Source organism: Carica papaya, chromosome 8 (assembly GCF_054855325.1).
Source record: "Carica papaya isolate Zhongbai chromosome 8, ASM5485532v1, whole genome shotgun sequence".
Classification (NCBI taxonomy): Eukaryota; Viridiplantae; Streptophyta; class Magnoliopsida; order Brassicales; family Caricaceae; genus Carica; species Carica papaya.
This window is the reverse complement of record NC_142316.1, coordinates 8,350,343-8,359,894: the sequence shown is the minus strand read 5'-3', so window position 1 is coordinate 8,359,894 and position 9,552 is coordinate 8,350,343. Positions and strand designations below refer to the sequence as shown.

Below are 9,552 nucleotides of genomic sequence, written 5' to 3'. Positions count from 1 at the left end.
ACGTGGTCGCCCGTTTAAACGACAAGAAGAAATGGGTTTTTGCTAATCATGTTTGGTGCATGAATATGAATATGAATATGAATATTAATATAATAATTAATTATGATTATAATTAAACAAAATTACCACCACTCATTTAAAATTAATTAATTTAATTTTAGAAAGCTAACCACCTTTTTCTTCCAACTTCTTCTAACTTTTTTTTTTTTTTTTAATTTTTTGAACACTTTTAAGGACCATCTTCATTTGATACCAACCATCAATGGTGTTTAATTATTCACTAATTTTGAGCCCATGTGGTAAGGCTTATGGTCTAATTTAATTGTGACAAATAATTTATAAGTTGTTACTTTATTTATTTATTTATAATTTTTAATTGTTAAATTTATTTAAACTAACAAAATTAACTTGTGACTTTTATGGAAGCACCACGTGACTACCACATCAATACCATGTGGTTGTCACGTGAATAAAATTTACATGGTTCTATTAGTTTTTTTTTTTTAACATATTAAAAAATTAAAATGTGAAAAACTAAATTATAAAATATTTACAAGGAAAAGGCCATTTAGGGGAAAAAAAATAAAAATAAAAATAAAAAACAAAATTACAGGTTTTCAGCTCTGGTACACGTGGATTGGATCCAAGTTAAGCCTTTAAGAGAGAATTAATAGGCCCATTACTTTCCTAAATGGGCTGCTACAAGGCCCGGTTCCTCTTTTTATAATGTTTGAAAACATATGTTTAGTAATAAGTACAAATTTTTAAATTAATTTCACAAATAAAATGTATTTATTTTATATATAATTTTTCATACATGGTATTTTTTATGAATAATTTTTTAAAAAATTTACTTTAATTTTTCAAATATATTATAAAAATATTGACTACTTTTTAAATTTTTTTATTAAAATATGATAGAATTTAATAATTTAAAATTAAAATTTTGATAAAACGTACAAAAATACTTAAATATTTTAAATTAGCTAATAACGCGGTTCTTTCATTATTTGGACAATAATTATAAACCTTTCATATAAATATTCATAATTTTATCCAATTAAATTTAATTAACTTTTAATTTTGTAAATAAAATTTAAACACGCAAATTAATTTTATTTTTTCTAAACAATGAATTAAACCTAAGTCCATAAAAATTTTAAATCATGAATAAAACTATCATATTCCAATATATTTTGTTCACTTCAACTTAAAACTTTTACCCTACACTTCCCAAGTAGAATTTAGTAAAAAAAAAACATAAAAATTGATACCCGACCCGAATCGAACCCGCTGAAATTTTTAAACCGACCGGGACTTGGTCTTTCTGTTTTTGTACAAGAAGCTTCCAATTGCGACAACACTGTATAATCGGTAAGAAATGGCAATGAGATCTGCACTAACTCGGCTCGTCCTGAATCGCTCCATGGAATCAGCTCGGGGACCTATTCGATACTTCAGTGACGGAAAAGGTCGTGTACTCAGCGAAGAGGAGCGAGCCGCTGAGAACGTTTACATCCAGGTTTTTGTTTATCTCTTGTAGTTGATTTGTATCAGATCGTTTAGCTTTCAGTTTGATTCTGAGAAAACTAGTTATCTGAAAGATAAAGACAAAAGAACTGAAATCAAATTAAATAAAGAAAACGAAGAAATGAAGAAAGAAGATGGAATCGGTCCAATTTGTTCTCTCTTATAGTCGATATACTAGAAGAAGACATTCAGTATACCATCTGGTTAGCGTACTGGTGGAATAATTTTGCGCAGTTTGTGAGATTTGAAGTTGATTTAAATTTGATCTTCGATTTTTATTTTCTTTTTCATGGCGTTGTCAGCTAGAACCAGAGTTTTCTCTTTAGGTCTTATGTAGCTCTTTTTGGCTGCTTTATTGTTATTCGATTGTTGAGGTTATTTTACATCATATTAGCCGATATTTTTGATAAAAAAATGTTTCTGGTGAATTAATGGCGCGGTTCATAGTTATGTGGAGATGTTACTTCTATCTTTAACATACACGAGACAACTAGGTCTCGTCATATTCTTTTCCTCAAGTTATTCAGAAAACTGAACTTGCTGTCTTTTTTTCTTTTTTTGAAGTCGTTTTACCTTGTTCTAGAGCTTTTATAACCAGTTGATTCTGTTTCTTAATCCTACATGCTTCCTGTGCTTCCCTGTTAACTTCCTTAACGGCTCTTGATTGTTTCTTTGAAGAAAATGGAGAGGGAAAAGCTGGAGAAAAAGAAGAAAAAGACAGAGAAAGAAAAGGCAGAAAAAGAGAGTGCTGACAAGGTGTTGCTCTTCGTCCCTAATGTAATACCTTTTTATTATTTTTATTATTGTTATCTCATGCTTATTTGATTGTGGAACAAAAGATGCTTTATGTGCTTAGCTAAAAGTTCACTTATCTGCCCATTCAACTACTATTTGTCCTTAGGATTCAACTTACAATATGGGTTTTAGGCAATTGGTTTCTTGGAACTAAAATCTATATGTATCTCATGGGTGGCAAATTGGAAGTGTATCAGGCATCTCATAGAAAAATTCATCCAACTCGTAATTCAATTCCCGAGCAAGTTCAACCTATTTAAGAGAATCAATGTCCTTTTAAATTTTGGTTTAAAGAAATCACGTTACAAGCCATGATGATGTGAGCAATGTCCATCAGCAAAATATTTTAACAAATTTTTCATCCTTGCAATCACCACATGAACAAGAACCTTAAACCCATGAGTGATTTTCAAGTTGTTTTATCCACTTCAAAAATGCTAAAAAGGGTGGGGACGATGTTATATATTGAGATCCAACTTGTTGGTAAGCTACTTTAGTAAATGTTTGAATTTCGATGAAAGCTAGTGAACTTCTAGTCATCATTTTCTACCATGCTAGCATCGAGGCATCTCACATCATTACAATAAGAAGTATTCTCTTAGTCTAGCTTACATTAAAGTCAAGCTTACCCCTTAAGTCAGGGCCATCAACATATTGAATATCATCCTCAAATGGATCACTTGTCTCCTTCTCCATAAGTAAGGCACGATAAGGACGACAAGCAGCTATTCTGTTTACACCTATGTTATCTGGTGGAGTTAATAGAGAGCTTCACTAATAAAGCTGTTAGATTAGTAAATGAAAAGAGGAAGATCGTTGATCTAATTCCTAATTGAGCGTCAACGAGTAAACTACCTCTCTGCTTCTAAGGCTACATGTAATGCTACCTCTAAGTTAGGTTGGGACGTAACTACTTGACTTCTTAATTCCAGTTGTAAATGAATGAACCTCCCAACTTCATGTTGGCAGGGGGGTGGAGATCACCTTGAAGTTGAAGAGGCTGTCAAAAACTTCAGGGGCTGGAAACAGGTCCTGGATGCAACAGCCTACATGCATGATATCCTTGGCAAATTACCTTCATCTTAGTTTGAGAGCTTCCCATTTTGGTCTTTGAGATGCTAACTGATCTTTCGATGTTTCATTTGGATTAGTTTGTGGATTTCTGAAGAGTGACAGTTTGAGAATTTCAGCTCTAACTATTTAAATCTTAGCATATTTATTCAACAGATAGACATCCTAGTGGCAAAATAATCTATGATGATAAATTTATTTGTCATTACCAATGTTCAAATTTCTTTCATCTCATCTTATCGCTGATAATTTGTTGTATCTATTAACCTGATTGCTGTTCCTAGCATTTAAGCATTTTACTATGATGCAGTTTTGGTATATTTATCTGACCTTTGTTTACATTACACCAATCTCTTCCAATTCTTTTTGTTCTTATTCCCGGTTACGATTTTATCTTTTGCAGAAGACTGATGAAGGGAGCAATAAAACATGAGTCGCCATTTGTACCAGATGATGGTGGTCTTTTGTGGAAATAATTAGAGGGAATAAATGTTTGAAGGTGTTTCCTGTTTAGAGTTGTGGACATTCTGGTGTTTGTGGTTTAATCCATCAAAAAGGTTGTTCTGGCCTTTAACTTGGAATGTCTGTGTCTCGTTGGTTCAGTTTCCCTTCTTTTCTTTGCTTGTGAGTGTCATGAGTAGAGATGTTTGGATCTCACATGCTGCCTGCAACTAATTCTGGAAGTGCTGGAATTGTTAAAATCAAGTTATTCATAAAGCTGCAGGGTGCTGCTAGAGAGGGGATAAATAAGTGCAAGCTGGGGATTAAAATCTTGTCATCATCACATGCTGTGCATATAGGTAAGCATTAAATTCGTAAAATTGACAAAGTCTCTCAATGAACTTCTATACGTTGATCTGGTTGACAAGATTTGTTCATTTGCCCTGCTAGCTCTTGCACTTCCCATTGACTAGCTTTCTCTTGCACTTTATAAACACTTAACCTTTTTTTTTATAAATACTAAACATGGAATGCAATATTTGCAGGGTACTGCGTTTTGCAGTCATTGTAAACAGACTGTTAATCATGCTATTACTGATGGTAAACTAAACTTGATGTATAAGTTTTCTTGTGGCAAAAACAATGTAAGTGGAAGGAATAATTTTTTAAAAAGGAAATTATTAAGGCACTTCAGCAGCTTTCTTGAAGGCAATGATATGATAATTTGCAAATATTATTTGAGGAAAACTAATGCTGGAGAGCAAAATAGTTCAATACAAATTCATATGCAACCTAATATGGAAAGTTGGTAATTAAGGACAGTAAAATTTATTCCAATTATTTAACTTCCTCTACCTACAATCTTCTGAAAAGTTCTCTCTTAGTAACTAAAATTCCTTGTATCTATTGTTCACTGCTCGTCTTCAATTCTTGTAGAGAATTTGTTCTCCATCCCCGTCCCTCTCTCCGTGGAAAAATGGAGAAGTTTTACTTTCTTTTCGGTGGAAATTTTCTTTTTAGCTTTTGAAAGTGTAAATTAATTTCAGTTGTAATTGTGCTCATTCTTTCAATATTAATACAATAAATCTATTGCAATATATGTGTATATATATATATAACAGATTCAGAAATAAAAAACTAAATATCTGAAATGCTTCGTATAATATAAATAATATACGTATACGTAAGTAAAAAGAAGATTATATATATGTATATATACTACTAGGGTAATCAGGATCGTTAGATTTGGAGTCAAACAGGGTATTGGTTCTGTCGTCATTATGAATTCCTCTTAGGTCTAAAACAGATTTGGGTAAGATTGCCACCCGTACACAAAATTCCAAACAGTGCTCCTCCAAAACTCAACATCCATCTATCTCAGCTGGTAAAGTAGTTAGGGGTGAAATCAGTTCAACTAAGTTCAAAATTAAATCAAAGTTAAAACCTGAAAATTTTCAGTCTCTAAAGTCTAGAAATCAGACCAACCAAATTGTCTAAATTAGTTTGATTTGATTTTTTCCTAAATTCCTTTTCAGGCTTGTCTCTTTTGAGGTGAAAAGAAAAGAAAGTTGTACATGGGAGCTTAACAATGTAAAGCGTAAAGGGGGCAGGGAAGAAAATCCTTTTAACAAAAACACAGGATCCCAAACACCATTTTCCATGGTAAAGGTAGATTATAAAAATGATTCATTTATAATCAGCATAACAGAAATGCACTGCTAATACATAAATCACTAAAATTAGCAAACTAAAGTAAATAAGATAACCTCCTTGAGATGGACAAAAATTAGTTTAGAGAATAATCTGTTAGTCCTCTTATCATTTAGGAGGATTAAAGCCAGCTTCGATCTTCTTAATTGTATTGACATCAGTCTTGAACGATTTGGTGAACTTCATCATCAATCCCAGTGGCAAAAAGAGTGGCCGGAACTGAAACTGTTCCGGCATTTGCACTTCCAAAAGCTGACAAAGCAATAGCGGGTGAATTATTGTGAGGATTATACTGGAAGTGAACAAGTCCTTTTGGAAACACAAACATGTCTCCCATGGTGAGATTCTGAGTGTAGAGCACATTCTTTGAGTCAACAAACCCAACTTGCAAGCAACCATAGACAAGAAACAAAAGCTCAGCAGAACGAGGGTGAGTATGAGTTGGGTTAATTCCAGCTGGAGGATATTGAAGCACCGCAAACGATACACTTTGTCCTTCAAGAGCTGGAAACTCCTTGACACCGGCTTTTGTTACTTGAAAGCTTTCAGGATTGCCTTCAAAAACTTTGCGCATTCTGGTGAAAGTAAAAGACTTTCCATCAATGGAGGTTAGGTTTTCCGGGACAATGAAATCTGAGAGAATATCTGGATCAGTTGCTTCAATGGTGGTGAATGAGATCATGGCAAGACCAATAAGTAGAATTAGAAGTGTATGCATGGTTAGGGTTTAGTTTAAATAATTTGAGAAGTTTTCTTCTTGATCTTCTTTGTTACTTATAGAGAGACAGCTTGCTGACTAGGGTTTAAATAAGGTAGTACTGGATGAAGATTACTGTATTCAAAAATGGGAAAAGAGGATTGGATTTCTCTATGTTCATTGCATGTTTTCTTCTTTTTGGATCCGAAAGAAGAATCCAAAAAACAACATAGGAGCTGTAAATAGGAAAAGTGTAAATGTATGTGTTCATAGAAGTGTATTTTATATATCACATATACGCATAGCATATGCATATACGCATACGCATAGCACATGGCGTCATATAAGGAATTTCATGTTGATATTGAAACAAAATCCTTGAATAGATGCCATTTTGTTCTGATAAAATTTGTCTAAAATGGTAGAGGAAACTAAAATCAACTAGAACGATATGAGAATGCACATTGTTGTTGATCTGATTTTTTTACAATGCAATTAACACTGTGATTGAAGTTGTTGGCTTTGGTTTCCTAAAAACACAGTTGTTGAACTGAACCTGATCTTAAACTAAATGACCTTACCATCTTAGATATTAATCTTGCCTAATCAACTTACTTAATTTCTAAATTACTTTTTACATCATCAATTTGGAGTAATATACGTTAAATAACTGCTAAATGACGAAACAATTCTTTTTTTCTTTAAGGGGCATAGAAAAACTCCTCAATAAAAGAAAACACAGTGGACAAAGAGTTTGCTAAATTTTGATATTTCCCAATTTGGGAACCACCCAAATAATCAAGAGTTTGCAAATCATCCGAATAATCAAAAGCTTGTAAACTCAAATCAAGAACTTTACCCTTTTCAAATTAGAAATGCAACTATCGATTTAAAAAACCCAAGAGAGGAACGTGTGAGTTTACAAACTATTATTAAGCATGTAAGGCCAGCAGCATTGAACTGATCAAGCCGAATGCAGAAACTGATCGTAAAGATTTTTAGGTTGGCGGATTTTCAATGCAAAGCTTCGAGATTATCATTTTAACTCTCAAAAAGTCTTAATATAATATAATAATTATGTACATATATATATATGGGATATATTTGGAATGTTGTCTCTGTTACCAGCGGCAATCCAAAGTAATGCCGGAATCAAAGGAATAAAGTAATGCCGGAATCAAAGGAATATACCATGTACAAGAGCCTGCAGATTATCTACATATATATATATATATATATATATATGTAGCCCATAAATATCATCTCAAACATGCATGGTTTAATAATTTCCTGCATGAAACTAAAACATGGAATTTCAACCATATTTCTTGTTCACACTAATACTCGTACTTTTCTCCGTGTTACAAGCCTCCATGGCAGATGATCCACATATCACATCCGACTTTCTTGTTCCAGAAAACTCAAAGGCAATCAACAGCAGTTTCTTCACTCTCACGGCCATGCGAACGCTTTTCAAGCCCAACCCACCTGCAACTTTCTCAGTAACAAAAGCAACCATGGCCGAGTTCCCAGCCCTAAAGGGTCAAAGTGTCTCTTATGCAGCTCTGGAATTCCCAGCCGGCGGGTCGGTGGATCCTCTACACGCTCACCCTCGCTCAGCGGAGCTCCTGTTTGTCGTCCATGGCTGTGTTGAAGTAGGGTTTGTTGACACAAGAGGAAAGCTGTTAACACAGAAAGTTGAAGAGGGAGATATGTTTCTGTTTCCAAAGGGAGTGGTTCATTTTGAGTATAATATTGAGGAGGAGATTCCTGCGTTTGCTGTGTCGGCATTTGGCAGTGCGAGTCCGGGGACTGAGTGGGTTGATGGCGGATTGTTTGGTGCGGAGGTTGAGGATGAGATATTGGCCAAGTCTTTTCAAACTGATGTTGCAACCATTCAGAAAATCAAGCGAGGACTTGAAGCAAAGAAGTGATGAGATATTTCTGATTAAATCTTTTTGATCAAAAGTTGTTTATTCTGATAGTCACAATTAGTTGTTAATCTGATCCAAGACTTAACTTGATATGTAGCAACCCGTTAATCTTCTTAACACAAAGAGAAACTCTATTAAAGTTCTGTATCCAGAAGGTTTATGAGGGAAGCGAGGCATTTATACCTCGGACAAATTGGGTGCAGATAAATAGTAAATCCATTATATCATCGCCTCTGCAGGTGGGTTTGGGCGCTCAAACCACATCTTTACGACTTAAGTTCCATTAACATGACATGTTACTCTTAAACTTAATGTTATTGTAACTCTTAAAGATCTAACTATCTGACTCATTAAATTCAATTGTTTAGTTACTCTTAAATGTTAAATTGTCTAATTCATTGAGTTTAATTGTTTAGTTAAGAAAATATTTATTCAGATTTAATAATCTTCATGTATTCACATTAATTAATCATATTCTAAAAATTTCGTAAATTATATTCATATAAAGTGAGTCTAACGAATATTATATTATTATAACCATATTTTCTTTTAGAAAAAAGGATAATGAAATGTCATTCAAGTAGGCGGGCAAAACTACATCTTGCAATAACAAAGGAGTTAAGAAGGTAACAGGTTCCTACACAATGAAATTACAATATGAGTTATAATAAAAGCTTGGCAAACACCCGACATCAAGCATAGCCATTCACATGGTTCTCCGAAACGATGTCATTTTCGGGAACCATATAAACTCCTTCCCAACTCAATAGAAAAGGGAAGAGTTTTGGTTTCTTTTCAAGTACAACTTGCAATAAAAACAGAGAAGAGGGCTTAGGGTTCTTGTTCAGCATATAAGAAGAAAAAAATGTTATAGTATCAAATAACATAACACAAATGGGGAGAATTTTTCTACTGATTTATTCGATAAGAACTAATAAACAAGAAAATAAGAACTGATTTATACTGCAAATTCTAAAGATTTAGTTCCTAAAAACTTGTTAAAAGATAACAAAATTCCTATAAACTATAACAGATTTATTGGTAACTTTTTCGAGCTCACTTTTTCAACAAACTCTCACTTAAACTAATGATTAAACATGAGTTGATATACCAAAGAAAAACTTAACTTTAAATTGAATTCTTTGAACAAACTCCAAGCAGCTCCCTAAGCTTCTGAAATGCTGTTAGTTTGGGGGCTTTTGTGATCATATCAGCAACTTGATCGTCACTTCTATATTACACAAAATCAATTGTCTCATTTCTTATAAGATCTCTTAAGAAATGATACTGTATGTCAATGTATTTGCTCCTCCCATGAAGAACTAGATTTTTGGATAGCTTTATTGCTAAATTGTTGTCATAAAAAATGGTTGT

General features: G+C 33.3%; 3 protein-coding genes across 7 annotated transcripts; 2 read left to right on the top strand and 1 right to left on the bottom strand.

The window, feature by feature from the left end:
- The first annotated feature begins 1,339 nt into the window (after nucleotides 1–1,339).
- On the top strand, nucleotides 1,340–3,977 carry LOC110814527 (F1F0-ATPase inhibitor protein). Of its 2 annotated transcripts, none has more exons than XM_022042004.2 (3): nucleotides 1,340–1,522; nucleotides 2,209–2,307; nucleotides 3,800–3,977. In XM_022042004.2, the coding sequence occupies exons 1-3, from the start codon at nucleotides 1,382–1,384 to the stop codon at nucleotides 3,827–3,829; spliced, it is 270 nt and encodes an 89-aa protein (XP_021897696.1). In that variant the 5' UTR covers nucleotides 1,340–1,381; the 3' UTR covers nucleotides 3,830–3,977. The 2 variants fall into 2 exon arrangements, with proteins under 2 accessions (XP_021897696.1, XP_021897697.1); XM_022042005.2 differs by having other exon boundaries at nucleotides 1,346–1,522; nucleotides 2,209–2,286.
- Nucleotides 3,978–4,038: 61 nt separating this feature from the next.
- On the top strand, nucleotides 4,039–8,421 carry LOC110814503 (germin-like protein 9-3). Of its 4 annotated transcripts, XR_015814007.1 has the most exons (3): nucleotides 4,061–4,196; nucleotides 5,373–5,505; nucleotides 5,664–5,764. XR_015814007.1 is itself a non-coding variant. In XM_022041978.2 (2 exons), exons 1-2 carry the CDS (start codon nucleotides 4,040–4,042, stop codon nucleotides 8,176–8,178), a joined length of 723 nt encoding a protein of 240 aa, XP_021897670.2. In that variant the 5' UTR covers nucleotide 4,039; the 3' UTR covers nucleotides 8,179–8,421. The 4 variants fall into 4 exon arrangements, 1 of the variants encoding a protein (XP_021897670.2); XM_022041978.2 differs by lacking the exons at nucleotides 5,373–5,505; nucleotides 5,664–5,764 and adding an exon at nucleotides 7,613–8,421 and having other exon boundaries at nucleotides 4,039–4,196; XR_015814005.1 differs by lacking the exons at nucleotides 5,373–5,505; nucleotides 5,664–5,764 and adding an exon at nucleotides 4,383–4,549 and having other exon boundaries at nucleotides 4,060–4,196.
- On the bottom strand, nucleotides 5,511–6,265 carry LOC110814526 (germin-like protein 9-3). Its single transcript, XM_022042002.2, is given in 2 exon segments — nucleotides 5,511–5,725; nucleotides 5,727–6,265. Coding segments are annotated over 2 exon segments (609 nt in total). The 3' UTR covers nucleotides 5,511–5,655.
- Nucleotides 8,422–9,552: the final 1,131 nt, after the last annotated feature.

Coding starts and splice junctions, on each gene's coding strand:
- LOC110814527 (XM_022042004.2), top strand. CDS start 1,382: ATGGCAATGAGATCTGCACTAACTCGGCTCGTCCTGAATCGCTCCATG. Junction 1,523..2,208: donor CTGAGAACGTTTACATCCAG/GTTTTTGTTTAT, acceptor GTTTCTTTGAAG/AAAATGGAGAGGGAAAAGCT. Junction 2,308..3,799: donor TGTTGCTCTTCGTCCCTAAT/GTAATACCTTTT, acceptor TATCTTTTGCAG/AAGACTGATGAAGGGAGCAA.
- LOC110814503 (XM_022041978.2), top strand. CDS start 4,040: ATGTTTGGATCTCACATGCTGCCTGCAACTAATTCTGGAAGTGCTGGA. Junction 4,197..7,612: donor ATCACATGCTGTGCATATAG/GTAAGCATTAAA, acceptor CCGTGTTACAAG/CCTCCATGGCAGATGATCCA.